General features: G+C 58.0%; 5 protein-coding genes across 5 annotated transcripts; 3 read left to right on the forward strand and 2 right to left on the reverse strand.

Moving 5' to 3' along the window:
- Window positions 1-162: 162 nt before the first annotated feature.
- Window positions 163-1,867, forward strand: B0H18DRAFT_1112462 (uncharacterized protein; the record flags this gene model as incomplete). Its single annotated transcript, XM_048032818.1, has 6 exons — window positions 163-190; window positions 232-559; window positions 607-655; window positions 728-824; window positions 902-1,226; window positions 1,378-1,867. 6 exons carry the CDS (start codon window positions 163-165, stop codon window positions 1,865-1,867), a joined length of 1,317 nt encoding a protein of 438 aa, XP_047901106.1.
- A 1,356-nt stretch (window positions 1,868-3,223) lies between these two features.
- Window positions 3,224-4,634, reverse strand: B0H18DRAFT_966444 (uncharacterized protein). Its single transcript, XM_048043339.1, has 3 exons — window positions 3,940-4,634; window positions 3,389-3,875; window positions 3,224-3,336 (listed from the first exon to the last, which is right to left on the reverse strand). Exons 1-3 carry the CDS (start codon window positions 4,240-4,242, stop codon window positions 3,296-3,298), a joined length of 831 nt encoding a protein of 276 aa, XP_047901107.1. The 5' UTR covers window positions 4,243-4,634; the 3' UTR covers window positions 3,224-3,295.
- A 458-nt stretch (window positions 4,635-5,092) lies between these two features.
- On the reverse strand, window positions 5,093-7,339 carry B0H18DRAFT_949678 (uncharacterized protein; the record flags this gene model as incomplete). Its single annotated transcript, XM_048041915.1, has 9 exons — window positions 5,093-5,146; window positions 5,219-5,265; window positions 5,411-5,528; window positions 5,606-5,668; window positions 5,742-5,870; window positions 6,212-6,332; window positions 6,457-6,843; window positions 6,902-7,050; window positions 7,103-7,339. 9 exons carry the CDS (start codon window positions 7,337-7,339, stop codon window positions 5,093-5,095), a joined length of 1,305 nt encoding a protein of 434 aa, XP_047901108.1.
- Window positions 7,340-8,846: 1,507 nt separating this feature from the next.
- B0H18DRAFT_1081018 (uncharacterized protein) lies at window positions 8,847-12,450 on the forward strand (the record flags this gene model as incomplete). The annotated part of the gene is made up of 17 exons (XM_048031318.1): window positions 8,847-9,043; window positions 9,125-9,523; window positions 9,583-9,651; window positions 9,681-9,828; window positions 9,885-9,898; window positions 9,943-10,024; window positions 10,107-10,229; window positions 10,265-10,438; window positions 10,547-10,719; window positions 10,776-10,904; window positions 10,930-11,016; window positions 11,164-11,407; window positions 11,550-11,781; window positions 11,841-12,041; window positions 12,093-12,162; window positions 12,192-12,262; window positions 12,428-12,450. The coding sequence occupies 17 exons, from the start codon at window positions 8,847-8,849 to the stop codon at window positions 12,448-12,450; spliced, it is 2,436 nt and encodes an 811-aa protein (XP_047901109.1).
- A 92-nt stretch (window positions 12,451-12,542) lies between these two features.
- On the forward strand, window positions 12,543-14,869 carry B0H18DRAFT_1100084 (permease for cytosine/purines, uracil, thiamine, allantoin-domain-containing protein; the record flags this gene model as incomplete). Its single annotated transcript, XM_048032494.1, has 7 exons — window positions 12,543-13,044; window positions 13,107-13,249; window positions 13,305-13,348; window positions 13,398-13,583; window positions 13,643-13,852; window positions 13,912-14,029; window positions 14,085-14,869. The coding sequence occupies exons 1-7, from the start codon at window positions 12,974-12,976 to the stop codon at window positions 14,867-14,869; spliced, it is 1,557 nt and encodes a 518-aa protein (XP_047901110.1). The 5' UTR covers window positions 12,543-12,973.
- Between the last annotated feature and the right edge of the window lie 241 nt (window positions 14,870-15,110).

The raw sequence follows: 15,110 nt of genomic DNA on the forward strand, positions 1-15,110 counted from the left end.
CGTTCAACGCCTTGTATGCGACCTGAAAATAGCATCACGGTTGGCGTTCCGGTGTAGGCGCCTGCTCGATCGCGTGAGATCCTATCGGGCGACCAACAACTTTGCCTGCGAAGTGGAGTGCAGTCAGGGCTTTGTGCGTACCATATCGGTCTATCCTCAACAATGTCTTCTGCGTCCAGCAGTTCTTCTAGTGCATCATCATCTGATTCCGAGGATGTCGTCCCACGCAAGAACCACCACATAACCGACGAAGTCCCAAGGACGAGTCCAGCGACAGTGAAAACGACGACAGCAGCGATGAGGACTCCAAACCCGCTTCCGGCGCAGAAGAGGAGGATGAAGACGCCCCCGTGCTCTCCCACAAGGAGCAGCGCAGACAGAAAAAGAAAGAGCTCAAGGCTCTCCAGGCCGCCTCCGCCGCCACCCTCTCCGCGAAACAGAAGGGCAAGCAGCCCGTGAAGAACTCCGCGGAGCTCGCGCCGTCGAAGGTGCCCAAGCGGCAGAACTCCATCTGGGTCGGCAACCTCGCGTTCAAGACGACGGCGGACGCGCTCAGGCGGTTCTTGAGGCGTCGGCGAGATCACGAGGGTGCACATGCCGATGAAGATGGCGAGCGGGGGCCGGCGGGGGGTGGGGCGAGGAAGGAGAATCGGGGGTGAGTGGTTCGTTGTTTGGGTCTGGGGACTGGTGCGTGCGGTGCGGTGTTGACGGGGGGGTGCGTGGGCAGGTTTGCGTACGTCGATTTCGCGACCCGGACGCGAAGACCATCGCTATCACGCTCTCGGAGAACCCGCTAGACGGGCGACGGTTGTTAATCAAGGATGGTGAGTCTCGCACTACTCACCCACCGGTATCGCGACTCAATACCTATACTTCCATCAGGCGACGACTTCAACGGCAGACCAGCCGCCACCACAGACTCCGGCGACGCAAGCACTGCGCCCACAAACCACAGCAACCTCTCCGGACACACCAAAACCGCACAAAGATCCTGCGCGCCCAGAAGCAGCCCGCAGGGCCCACGCTATTCCTGGGCAACCTGGCTTCGAGACGACGGGCAGTCCATCCGCCGCTCTTCGACTCGCATCGGCCGAAGCCCCTCCGCCACCACCACAAATGCGGCGACGCGGATGCAGAAGTAAACGCGACGTGGACACGGGCGAGAAGCCGTGGATCCGCAAGGTCCGCCTGGGCACGTTCGAGGACAGCGGGAAGTGCAAGGGTGCGTACGTCCGTCTGCGTCCTCGTGTGACCCCCCGTCGAGACCGCGCTGGACGCTGCTCTCGCCCGGCGAGCAGCTCCAGCCGCGGTGGACCAGACAGGGTCCGCGAACCGCCTCCCGCGAACCGCTTACTGACTCCGCCCTTCGCACGGTAGGTGGGCGTTCGTCGACTTCACGAGCACGGAGCACGCGACGAGTGGGCTGGTCAACCAGAAGAACCACTTCCTGGACGGCCGGACGCTCGTCGTCGAGTACGCGTCGCCGGACGCCGTCCGGCGCGGCGGGAACATCCCGCGCTCCAAGGATCCCAACGACAAAAATGGTTATGCGAAAGCGAGGGAGCGCCAGGGAAAGATGGGCCGCACACATCAGAGAGACGACGCCTCGAGTCCGCAGCGGAAACGCAAAACCGGGGGAGAAGAAGACGCAGGCGCGGACGCCGATGCCGAGCCAGATGCTGACGGAGAAAATGCATCGCCTAAGCGGCGGCGGGTGGAAGATGGGACACGGACGTCGGAGAGAGGCACCGCAGGGAAGGGCGGGAAGCCTCCTCGGGCGAGGCCAAAGCCTGGGGCGGCCCTCGCCCTGGCGAAACGAGAGACGGCGGCGATCGTACCTGCCCAAGGTCGGAAGATCGTTTTCTGACCTCATGGAGTAGCCGCATGCATTCATGCAACACACGGCTGCTGGGGTGTACTGGCAGTTATACAACAGAGATAGCATTGCTCGCATATGCACGACAATATTACTGACATATATACTGGTAATAGGAGTACATGCATGGGGCGGCCTCCGCATTATTTTGCTGGTGCCGTGGCGAGCAGGCAGGCTGTAATAAGTAATAGCGTATGCACACGTCGTCAGTGTATGAGTGGAGTGCGCGGGCAGGCCGACGGGCCAGGTATCATTCAGTCCTCTTCCTCCTGGACCATCCCGATCTCGAACTCCCGCAGATGTCCCACCGAGAACCCTGCGCCGCGGCGGAGACGTACTTGACAAGCGCATGACGCCTCGTCGCGGAGGACGAGCAGGAGCCGGTTGAACCCAGGCTGGACGTCAGGAGCGTGCCCGAATCGTCCTCGTCGTCATCGGAGTCCTCGTTCATCGCTTCGGGGTCAGTATGGCCAGTGCCATTGCCATTACCGTGGACATTCGAGGCTCCGTGGCCATTGCTCTCGCCATTGGCAGTGCCGTTCGTCTTTTTTGTCTTTGAGCCAGACCGGTAGACGGCCGGATCATCCTCCTCGTCATGAGGAGCCATATAACACTGTGAGATGATACCAGTGAGACACCCATACATCGAACATATTGGGCACCGAACTTACCTCCCAACCACCCCACTCACCGCTCTGCCACCCGCTCAGCGTCTCCTCCTCGTTCTCCTCCGCATCCCGTTCAAGTCTGCTGCGTTAAACTGCGGCGTCAGACCGAGCACGACGTCGAGCCTCGTCTCCTTCGTCTCCCCGTCGCGAGCGTGTAGTCCAAGCCCGGCCGGAACCGCCGCGCCATGACCGAGTACCGCAGGGGAAGCAAGCTCGAGACGATCGCGAGCCACGCGCGGAAGGACGCGCTCGGGAAGAGCTCGTCTGCAGTGCGCGCACGATCTCGTCCGGCTCGCTGTGCGCCCACCGCGGGTCCGCCTTGCTGCTCGTCCCGCTCGCGGCCTCGCGCAGCGTGCTGTACCGCCATTTGTGCGGGGGCCCTTTGAGGGTCCACGCGCCCTGTGCGCCGGCTGTGTGCGGCGGGAGGAGTGTCGGGCGGGAGGGACCGAGCCCGTCGGCTGCGTCTTCGGCGCGGAGCCCGGAATCGAGCCTGGCGGCGAGCGGTGCGCAGAGGAGCTCGTGCAGCTCGAGCGAGGACTCATCGAGGAAGCGCTGCGAGAGGGCCTTCATTGTCCGCGGCTGGAGGTAGACGGGGTTGAGGAACTCGGAGAGGAAGGAGATGTCGGATTCCGAGAGGGGCTCGGAGGGAAGAGGAGGATCGACGCTGTCGGGGTACGACTTGAAGTCAGTCGATGTCGACGTCTACAAACGCGAAATCAGAATACCCCATAGTGGACAGGCGCGGGCGCACTTACGAGCTGCTCTCGTGAGCTCTTGAGCTCGGGCGGGTTGCTCTCCGGTATGTAGCCTTCCTCGCCTGGTTGTGCAGCATGGAACCACCCACTGATGCTTAGCCTCTCCCGGCCATCCTCCCCCTCGCCGACGACTACTTCCTCCACCGAATGGAAACTCCGGCCAGGCTGCACCTCGAAGAAGATGAACTGATTCCAGCTCGGAGGGATGCTCTTGCTCGGTGCAGGCTCAGGCTCGAGTGTGCCGTCCGGACCGGGCTTCGTCGGGTAGAGCTCGAGGGCACCACCCCACTCCTTCTGCCAGCCCATGTAGTGCGGCAGCGGCATGTAGAGGATGTACGACACCCGCCGTGTGCCGATGACATCGTCGTGGTTCAGGAGATGGCAGGACTTCGAGTAGGACACGATCGACATGTCCTGCTTCGTGCCGGAGAGGGGCCCACAGCCGGTGACCGCGCGGAGGAACGAGCGGAATTTTGCAGAGTAGAGGGCATCGCGGAGGGTGAGGAGGCTCGGGAGGAGGGCGCGCTGCTCGTCGGTGAGAAAGGAGAGCGAGGCGAGGTCGCCGGTCTGCTTGACCTGCACGCGATATACATTTCAACGATCCTATCTGGCAGGCCAGGAAGTTTCTGGGCACACAAACCTTGTAGATGTCCGTCTCCTTTTCCGCGAAGCTCAGCTCGGACAGCGCCTCGTCCTTCACATTCTGGAGGAGCTCGTCCTGGAAGAGCTTGTCGACGACGACATGTCTGTATGGCTGGCTGGTCTCGTACTCGGTATGGAGGCGGTGGATGTTGGTAGGGGTGAAGAGATCGTTCGCAAAGCGCTCCGCCACGGCGTCGGGGTTGGAGATATGGCTCAACTTCAACCTCTTCAGCAGGGCGGGCTCGGCATCCTTCTCCGCGGTGGGCGCGGGACTCTCAGAGCGGGCATGGGTGCGGACCATGGCGGGGGCGATTCGACTCGGGATATGGAATAGAGCGACCGGCTCGTGTCTTATTTTGGGCCCGGGGCCAGTCAGGTGCCAGAGGAGCTGCTGTGTGCGACGAAGGTATCGGCCGGTTTATGCGCGAATATGGGGCTTGGAACACGAAGCAGATGCCTCGAGAGAAGAGCTGGGAGGCGGTGAGTATATGTCGGTGCGGCTGGAAGTCTCGGCCAGACCAGACTGGGGCTGCTAGGCTCAGCATGCTCCTGCGTAACTGAATGGTTTGCGAGGCCAAGCGCCCCGGTTTTCTCACTCTGTGATCCAGTCCACCCCTGTGCGAATAGCCAACTTTGTAAAATCGTCGTTCGGTCGTGTGCAGTCACCGCGGCTTAGAGATTGTGAAATATTAAGGAGACACTCAAAGACATCTTCTAGGCTCTTTCCTGTTTCAGCTGCGGAACGCGCGGATGTGGCAACGCGGACGGCCAAGGGCCTGGAACTTACACAATTGACAACATCCAGACTGCCACCATTTTGTTGCTATGCTGTGCCATTCATCCACCTTAGCAACGCTAGTCACCACCCAGTCGACAGCAGTCGTTCATGTCCAGGCCTTAGTATGAGTTCATACAAAGTACATATAGCAAAGGACCTACAAGGCTACACACAATCAATATGCTCCCCTCCAAATACTGCCAACGTGCGCGACCGACATTGGGCTCAACGTCGTATCAAAATGGGACATCTTTGGTAGTGCGAAGCCTTGGCCTGTTGAATGACATCTGGCCGTACATCCTGAGTTGTTATCTCGCCGCAGCGGTAGCAAAAATGTCTGTGGTGTGTCAATCCGGCTTCGTTAGATCACTGTTCACTTCAGAGTGAAATATACGTATACGTACGTGTTGCATCCCGGGGACGGACACTAAGGTTAGCAATAGCATCATGTCAGCGTATTGACACTCCCAAACCTAGACGTTCCCTGAGTTGTGCTCACCGTCATGTGGTTGCAGCCAGCGATCTTCTCGGCCGGTGTCTGGCATCCTGCGTAGAACAGTGTTATTTCAAAGCGTTGCAAGTGACCGTATGGGTTTCTGAGCTTGGAACTTGCCTGGACAGTATCTCCATCCTTGTTCTTGCATGAGATGTTGCAATTCGGATGTGCCGTCACACGAGTGCTTCGGCCCACCGTCAACGACTTCCTGGGAGCATTGCTTGCACCATTGATAGCGACAGCCCGGCAAAGGACATATCAGAATATCAGTAGTCGCGAACTCCGCCTTGTCGACGAACATAGCGTTCTGCACCTACAGTAGATCGTACATCAAGTATGTCATAGGTACAAGTAGGAAGAGCATACTTACTTGCGACAATGTAACTCAACCGAGAACGCGGCCATTTGCATCTCGTTGAACGTCTTGTATTGCTCCTCTGTCAGACCGAGCTGCTGCACAAGCAATCGTCTACCACTGAGACGCGAGTCAGTGAGGCGATCATCCTCAAGCTCGAAATAAACGCACCTCCAAACTCCCCTTTCTCTGTGCCTGCAACGCACGACGGACAGAAGATGGGTACTGGTGTTCCTCGATCTTTGCCGCAATGCAGCCGCTGATGCAGTCTCTGCAGAATTGATGTCCGCATGGTTCAACCTTTGCAACGTCATCGATAGAGCATGTCTCAAAACAGATGGCGCAGTGAAATGGGCTCATATGTGCCGATTTCAAGGCTTCCCTTTCGCGAGCTAGATGCGAATGCTCGCTGTCGAATTCTCGTTGCAACGCTGCAGCGAAGCTCGCATCATGGTCACCATGTCAGACTGACATCCCGGTGGACCGGACTGGGTCTAGAAAGACCGGACCTCTGACCAGAGTAGCGGCAGGAGCGATCCTCGGCTTAGAGCCGGACGCACTGGCGATTGCTCCTTGTCAGATCAACCCAGATCCTTGACAAGTAAACGTGTTACGCACTACGAAGAATCATTCCGGCCCACCGCGTTGAAGTACCCGCGCCCCCACTGTAGCCAGCCGGGGTCATTTCTCGTAGGAATGTTCTTGGTTCGAGCTTCGTTGATTCTGTCATCCGCAAAGTACCCTTGTGGACGCTTGTCATCTCTACGCGATCGTTGTTGAATCTGCGCGTGGAGCCCTACGACTTGGTTCTCCAGTGAGGTGACCCTACTTGTAAGCGCGTCTTCTCCATCGACAGGTCTTGGTTCTGGCCCTCCAGCTCCGACACTTTGCCTTCAGCGAGAGGATATCGACGCTAGCCTCCAGGGTCGCATCTTCCAGGTCCTTCGACGTGAATGGCATCTCGCGAGCTGCGAAGATGTGTGCGGAGAACTGCGCCAGATACTGGACCTGCCACTGAGCTTCGTCGTCAGCCAGTAGGCTCTCGTCGAAGCTCATAAGCTGCGCGAGGTACGATGCTGCATCGTCGAGCGATTTGAAGATGATGAAGGCAGCACCGTCGGGGTGATCCGGGCGCGGATGTGAGTCGTAAACCACGAAGGTGTCCTTACCCGCCCTCGTTGTGACGAGCTTCAAGCAGGAAATAATCTCTGGGGGCCGAGTGATCACAACACTGGCCGAAGCCCCGATTGTCTGCGTCGTCTGCGAGAGGCGCCTGTGATAGAGTGTAACGAATTCAGGTTCAAATGGTGTTGACGCAATGTAATACATACGACAGGACTTGTTTGAATTCTTGGAGTCTAGACCGACCGTAGGAAGAATGCAGCAGCTTGAGCGACTTGTGGAATATTGGCGTCTTATATATGTCACTGACACTCAGATGCGCTGTTTGAGACCACCGTGAGCATGGCCGCAGGATTTCCTGTGGGATCAGCTTAGTTAATGCGCGTACGAAGGCCCGAGCATTGAATTACTTCTGTAATGTCATCTTGGATCATCTTGTCCAGGATGTCGTCGTCCCGACTCGGAGACTCCTCATCCAGCGATCCCCCTTGTTCCAGACCCAAAACTACTCGGGCGCAGTTGAGCGCGGCAAGTCCACATGAGGACCCACCACCACCGTTCTCACTATACTGCCCCCTCCCGGCATAACAGACAAGGTGATCATGGACATGCGCGTAAGTGGTGGGTTTAGCGACCTCGGGTGCCATGGTGCAGTAGAGAAGTAACGAGGAGCGACAGGCGAGCTGAAGAAGGGAGGGCGGCAGCTGACGAATTATAGGCTGGCTCGACCGCAGATCATTCATTCCCGCTAACGGTTCGAGACGGCCCGCATAAGGTTCTGTCATGCGCCCACAGATGCAGCGCTGCATGTTTCTCCTGCATGAGCCTTCCATCCTGAGGCCTGACGGATCTAGAGTGCATTAAACCTATTCACAATGCGACATTGGCATGCCACGTCCACGACGTCTTGGACCACATGGATCAAAAGACCCGGGAGCAGCACATACACGAGTTGTTGGCAATGCACCCCGTCTGGGAATTGGACTGAAGCCACTGTAGCCTTACATTCCTGTTTGCGATGCTATTTAGGCTTTCGAGAGCACGACAATGATGCCATCACTTACCTAACCGACCAACCGTGCGGATCGTTAAGTAGCATCAACGAAAGTACCTTGGGAAGCTAGACTATGGCTGAGAGGGTTTGCGGTACGTAGTCATGGTTCGGAAAATAGGGGATTCAAGTTCAGCATCTTCACGTTGCCCTGTACTGCAGTTTCGTATCCATGTTCGGGCACAGCTTAGGGCGATCACTTGAGCTCCGTCCAGGTATTTGCATCCTGGCTTCTGACTGCGCGCAGAAGCGCACAATTCGTCAGAAATTGAGAAAGTTTGACGCACCACCACGTGTGTCAGACGGCCAATCTGTACCTACCTGACAACAGTGACCCAGAGCGTGTTGGAGTAGATTTCACTACCGCAGACAGTCACCGAAGCCCAAATGAGGAGGCAGTGATGAGATGGCAATACACACTTTCCATGTCAAGTTTTGGTCCGATCAGTCGATTGTTTGGTGTGCCTTGCAGAGCGTGTACAGACATGCCAATGTGTGCGGGTGTGCTTCGGTTGAACACCAGGACAGGCGTGCTACAGACTTGATCCGTGTGGTCATGCTAGATACGGCGAGTACTCGCCATGGAAAGGCGACGGAGGGTTCGCTCACATTAGCTTTCATGGGCCATTTGAATAGCTGTGATAGCTATGAGTGAGTAGCATCTAGTCGAATCACAGACCCTCAAACCGCATACCTCCCAGGCAATTTCCACACATTACCGAAGTAGCACAACCTTGAATGGGTGTGACAAGAGTAGGTCTACGTGATGACTCTTTGAATGATCGGGTGGCCCAGATACTGATCCAGCGCATACAGCACAGGCTGACACTCCAGCAGACATTAATCGTACCCGAGTGCTTTGGGTGAGCTACTGAGGTCAAGCTGCGTAGAGTTCGCGATCGCTGCCGCAGTTCGTGGCTGGTCCAGCTTGGGTCCAGCGACGAACGAGCGCCCAGTGGCGGCGACCCATGCACGTGATTTCTCGCTGGTCGATCCTTCGCCCGATCACATCTTTCAGTGACGGACTGGGACTCGGAGACTCTGAGACTCACTTGCGCTCGTGCACTCTTCTGCATATTCTGCCATACTGGCATCCATTGAACATGGAACGCTTTGGAACCCATGATTTGCTTCGTGCAGGAGGAACTTTGCTAGGCTCCTTGCCGTCGGAAGCTCCGTCGAATGTCGCGGATGTCCTCAAGCAGAGGTTGACGCAATACTACGCGACCGTAGGAAGAGAGTTTCCAACGATGGACGAGACGCTTGAGGTCCTGCAGCTTCAGACTGCATTGGAAGCCCTGTACGTCTTGGAGTGCTTACAACGCGAGTGGAGTCGAGACGATGCTGCCTCTTCTCCGCAGGATGGCCCTTCGAACGCGAGCATAGGTTCGCGGGACCTGATACAGATTCGTACCCTCGTCTCGATTGTCTTCAGGTGGGGAGTCGAGCCACAGTTGGGCCGCGTCGCCAACGCCATTCCCGTGAAGAACGTGCCCAAGTCTCAGGTCCATGCAGGAGCAAAGATTATCGACCTCACGGATGTCCCGGACGACTATGAGAGGCTGTCTGAAACTGTCTCTCGGCTGTTGCGTTTGTCATTCTCGAAGGATGCACAGAGTTCCTTGCTGCAGACGGCGGTTACTTCTGCGCTGCTGAACAAGCACCTCGCAGACCTGCTCAAGCCATCTATCGTCCTAGGATGGTTGCCAAAGAATCTGGCCACGGACACCGTGAAACCTATCGACTCCGTCAGGCCGGCCGTGATGCAGCTTCTAGCTATGTGAGTCGCCGCGAAACGATCATGTCAGTCAGCGGTCGATGTTGACCTAGAAATGTTAGCTTGCCAGCTGCGCAGACCATAGCTGCCTTTGGCAGCATACTGTCAGACAACTCGATTACCCTTCCTATGTGCGAAAGTCTTGCGGATTTCTTCTGAGTCGTCAGCTGCTCCGGCCTGAAGGTGTAGCCGGTCTACTCACCGCAATGTTTGGCGAAGAAGACGTATCGGGCGAGGATGCGCCCCTCGAGAAACTGGAGCACGTCGCGCGCCTCCTGGATACTGTACCCGCAAGCATGAAACCAGAGGTCTGTAGTCTATGTTCAGACGTATTGACTCTCCTAATACCGATACTTTGCCATAGGACTACTACACATCGTCGTCCCCCGGCTCCTTGCCATACTCTCCGCAGACCCGAATAGAGTCCCGCCAACATACAGACGTGCCATCGCGTTCGCCCTCTCTCGCATGCTCGCGTCAGAAGAGATCAAAAAGACGACCACCGTTTCAAGCATTCTGCTGGCTCGCCTGCACCGCCCTTCCTAAGTACCTCTCCAGATGTCCCCGCCGACGTCCATATTGAAAGTCACCCCAAGCTCCCGGCGCGGCGCCCGAGCCTACGCCGTCCGAGGCACTCGACATCCTCCAGACACTACTTACCAACGCCGACCCGTCGCCAACCTTCATTTCCAGCTTGTTGACGCCAATCGTACCTGCGCTATATGCCATTCTATCGCATTGGAGGCGACCAAGGTGTCAGATCCCGCGCTGAAAGAGTCTGTTCGGGGATTCCTAGTAACCTGGGGCCGGGTCGTAAGCGCGAGCGAGGGAATCGACGCGCTGTGGGAGGTGGTGCTAGGTGAAGGAGGCGAGTGGAAGGCCGACGTAGCAGGAAACCTAGCCAGGTCAGAAATGTACGTGCCCATCCTGCAGTTCGTACAGACGCGTGCTGATCGATCCTGTCAATAGCACCGAGCGCAGGCCGGCACTCTCGCTGTTCACCCCAGAAGACCTCAAGCGTGCGAGGAGTCTGGGGAGCTTGACACGGACGCGAACCTGTTCGACCTGCGTCCTGACCCCGCTCAGTTCGTTCGGTACTTGAAGTCGATCGAGCGGTCGGACGTCTCGTCGGAACTGTTTGTCAGGCTCCTCGAAGCGTATCGGGAGATGAAAGCCCAGTCTGCGAGCGACCCGCTGCAGTACGTGGCATTGTGTTTTGAGTCACTAACCGAGAGGATTTACGTGCCTTGAACAGGACATTGCTGTATCTTCAGCTCATCTTACAGATGCAAACGCAGCTGGCGACAGACGACTCGGCCTCGAGTATTCTTAATAAGCCTGACCACATCCTCTCGTTCATCAAGCACGCCCTCGAGTCAGCGGTGTCTCCTGCGGCACCACCGGCGAAGACGAAAGCCGCGCGAATGGCAAGGGCTGCACCTGGAGGACCTACGCATCGTTGAAGAAGAGGAGAACGAGGTTCCGAATAGAAGAGGGTGACAGTGATGACGAAGGACCGAACTGGCGGGGTCGGGTGACGACGAGATGGTTGCCACGTCGGTAAACCTCCTCCTGTCGATCCTCGAAGGTATGCGCCGTATATTAGATACGTTTCATTGCTCATGCTCATATGTACGGTACAGCGCACCCCGATCTATCTGCCAGAACCGCCCCGAACTGAACGACATCTTCTCCCTACTCGAACCGCTATCCAAGGACTCATCGGACACCATTCGGCCGCTCGCTCGAGAAGCGCGTATGGTCATGACCGCGCGCCTCGCATCGGCCTCCGCGCAAAGCAGCTCCCGCAAGTCCAGGAAGTCGAGCGGCGACGAAGAGACACCCCAAGAGACCTACCAAAAGGCGCTAAACTCCTGCAAGATCCCTGTTACCCGTACGCGCGCATGGCTTGCTCCTCCTTCGGAACCTCGTCGCCGCGCGTCGTTCAACCCCGGAGCTGGGCGACGCACTTGAAGGAGCCCGTGCTGGATCGCGCGCTCGTGCCCGGGATTCTCAGCATTTTCTGCAGAGCGTGCAGGATGATGATAGTTATATGTACCTGAACGCGGTGCAAGGTCTGTCGGCGATGGTGGACGGGTACGGGAAGGAGGTGCTTCGCGGGCTCGTGCGGACGTATTGCGAGGGCACGGAAGGTGTGGGGAAGGGGGATCATGACGCGGCAGGAAGTGGACACGCGCACGCGGGTGGGGAGGCACTTGGACAGGTCGTGCGGCGGTGTGGGGATGCGCTGCCTGCATACGGTGAGCGTGCATTCGCCTGTCACGGTGCATATGATGTTCATGGCGTTGTGTGAGTGCAGTTGATATTCTGGTGCCGCCGCTGTTCAGAGTGGCGCGGACGTCAGACCTGCCGACTACGCTGAGGACATCGGCCATATCCCTTCTAGCGCTGTGTGCGAAGACAAATTCGCTGGCGCTGCTTCCGTACGCAGCGGATCTCGCGGAAGCAATGGTCGACCTGCTGCAGGTGGAGACGGTTCCCGCGACGCAGGGCCAGCGGCGTCCTCCCCGCAAAGATGGACAGGCACTCGATCCTGAACGCGAGGACAAAGGTACCGGCGATGAGAAGGAGGGAGATACACCGCCACCATATACGCCTGATACGATGGACGCTCAACCGACGTCGAGTAATCAAAATTCCCACCGCTGAGGCGCGCGGCACTGCACTTCATGACGCTGCTCATTCAGGCGTGTGCTACGCGGCTCTACGACTCGGACGCGGGTGACGCACTCGCCTTCCGCCGAGACTCGTCAGTCGGGCGAAGACGACGCTCGGGTACGTTGCGGCGACGGACGAGGACGCGGTGGTGAGGGTGATGGCACGCGAGGCGCTGGAAGGGCTTGATCAGCTTGCGCAGGCAATATCACTGCAATAGTTGGCGCGTAGGGGTCACTGGATCCGCGCACTGAGGCAATGGAGGCGCAGACAGGGCATGCCTGGTCGCCTGTCTTATCTCGTTGGCGTTGCGTGGAGAAATGTATGTGCGATATCCACGACCATACAGCACAAAATGCGCTTGCGGGGCACCAGCGGCTGCTTGGGTGCGTACCGCGGACTATGCATGTATACTGGCGGACGTGTCGTTGGCCTGCTTGCGCTGGCGTGCGGGCGGTGGTCGGTGGTCGTGTGCGGGGGCGGCCGAGGCGATCGAGAAAATAATTTGGGGACAATCGCGATCGAGAATTCGAGGACGGTGCCTGGCGGTGGGCGGGCTCCGGTGGGCGAGGCACGGGCGCGGGCCAATCAGGTGCGCCAGAACGGCGGGCGCCAAGCGCGGACTGCCCGAAAAGGAGGCCGGCCCAGCGCAGGCAGATAGTGGACAGCCAGGACATATGGAGCCGTTTGGCTGCCATAGATAAGCTCCCCCCGCCATGCCCATATCCCTCTGCTCGCCGCCGCCCCTGCGCCCCATCCGCCCTCTCTCTCCCCGCCATGAGCGCGTCCATCGAGAAGCAGGCGTCCGAAAGTTCCCATGAGCTCAAGAACAAGGACGTCGAGCACTAGTATGTCTCCTCTCCGTCCGCCAGCCGAAAACTTCACGCTCATCTTCTCACTGTCTCCCTAGCGTCGAGCCCGTAGGTGTCTCCGATGCCGTGGTCCCCCGGACCAAGTTCAGAAAGCTTTGGGCGATCGTCGACAAGCTCGATGCATATGGTGTCGAGGCGCAGGGCATCGAGCGGGTCCCCCCAGAAGCCCGGCCCCAGAAGTGTGCGTTTGCCCTCCAGATGCTGCCCGGCGGGGAGTTGACGCAACCAACTTGTAGCTGCCCTTGCACCCTTCTGGCTATGGCTCGCCGCCAACATGACCGTGAGTCGATGCCCCGGCGGATGTATGCGCGGAACTCAACGAACCACAGACGTCGACGTTCTCTCTCGGAACGCTCGCCAGCTCCATCTTCTACTTGGGCTTGCGTGAAGCCTGCCTGGTCATTCTCTTCTTCAACCTGCTTTGTACCATTCCTGTCGCATATTTCTCGACATGGGGTCCTAAGCTCGGTCTACGACAACTCACGCTCTCCAGGTTTTCTTTCGGGTACCTCACTGTGCGTGCCAAGATGCTTCTATGCTACCAGCTCAGAATTGACTCCCGTTATCCACGCAGTCACTCATCCCCATCGTCCTGAACTGCATTGCTTGCGTCGGCTGGTCGGTCGTCAACTCGATTGTCGGCGCGCAGACACTCCGTGCAGTCAGCGATTCACATCAAATCCCTACGGCCGCGGCAATTATCGTTATTGCGATCGGCACCATTGCTGTCAGCTTCATGGGATACCGCGTTGTCCACCTGTATGAGAAGTACTCTTGGATTCCGGTTCGTACTCCGTTGTGTTGTTGCTGTTGCGGCTACCCGGTGCTGACGACTTTCTGAAGGTCGCCATCATCTTTATCATCTACCTCGGTCAAATTGCACGGTTCGCGGACGCAGGCCCGTGGGGTGGTACGGGTGCCGTCGAAGCCGGCAACGTACTGTCTTTTGCCGCTGCAGTTGGTGAGTGGACAACTGTCCAGAGTAATTACAACATCGTAGCTAATCGTCTTTGAAGCCGGCTTCGCCCTGGGTTGGACCTCCGTTGCGGCAGATTACACCGTCCGCATGCCAGAGGACATGCCTGCCATCAAGATATTTATCTGGACGTACATTGGCCTCAACATCCCCCTTATCCTTGTGGAGTGTCTCGGTGCTGCCGCGATGACGACGCTCAAGGCGAAGACGACCTGGGGTGATGCTTATGCTGCTCAATCCGTCGGTGGCCTGCTCGGTGCAGGCCTGACAGGCCCTATGGGCGGCTTCGGCCGATTCCTGCTCGTCATCCTCTCGCTCTCCATCATCGCCAACAACATCCCGAACATCTACTCGCTCGCGCTCACCTTCCAGAACATCCACCCGTACGCGCAGGCGATCCCGCGTGTGTTCATTGTCATCATCGGCTCCGTCGTGTACATCGTCCTCGCGATCGTCGGCGCGAGCCACTTCGAGGAGTGGCTCAACACGCTGCTCACGGTCCTCGCCTATTGGCTCGCGATCTTCGTGGCGATCCTCCTCGAGGAGCACCTCATCTTCCGGCGCGGCCGCTGGGCGAACTACGAGCCGGACGACTACAACAACTGGCGGAAGCTCCCGCTCGGCGTTGCGTCGTTCGTCGCGCTCGGGTGCGGTATCGCGGGCGCGGTGTTGGGCATGGCGCAGACGTGGTATGTCGGTCAGATCGCCAGGCATATCGGCGACCCGATTTTTGGAGGTGACATTGGCTTCGAACTGAGCTTCGCGTTCTCGGCGGTGGTGTACCTGCCGCTGCGGTATATCGAGAAGAAGTACTGGGGGTATTGAGATGCGAGAAGATGGGTTCATAACGTGTTAAATAGAGTAGATCTTCGCTATTGCCGATCTGCGTGTAGACTGTCTACTAATGTACGCAGTGACTGCGATGTCCTCTGTACTTATGCCGTGCCCTCACGGAGATTTCTTGGGCAGTAGTAGTAATGTAGTCGTCATGGCTTGAGCAATACTTTAGGTGTTTTGTTCGTCCGCCTCCTTCTCAGTCATCAAACCAGCAGTAAATGTACATGCG

Source organism: Fomitopsis serialis (genome assembly GCF_022376445.1).
Source record: "Fomitopsis serialis strain Sig1Antser10 chromosome Unknown B0H18scaffold_1, whole genome shotgun sequence".
Taxonomy (NCBI): Eukaryota; Fungi; Basidiomycota; class Agaricomycetes; order Polyporales; family Fomitopsidaceae; genus Fomitopsis; species Fomitopsis serialis.

Bases quoted from the DNA above. Each gene is read 5' to 3' on its own strand.
- B0H18DRAFT_966444 (XM_048043339.1), bottom strand. From the start codon at position 4,242: ATGGTCCGCACCCATGCCCGCTCTGAGAGTCCCGCGCCCACCGCGGAG. The intron at 3,876-3,939 runs GTTTGTGTGCCC...TATCGCGTGCAG, and splicing joins AGGAGACGGACATCTACAAG to GTCAAGCAGACCGGCGACCT. The intron at 3,337-3,388 runs GTGGGTGGTTCC...CATACCGGAGAG, and splicing joins CCGGGAGAGGCTAAGCATCA to CAACCCGCCCGAGCTCAAGA.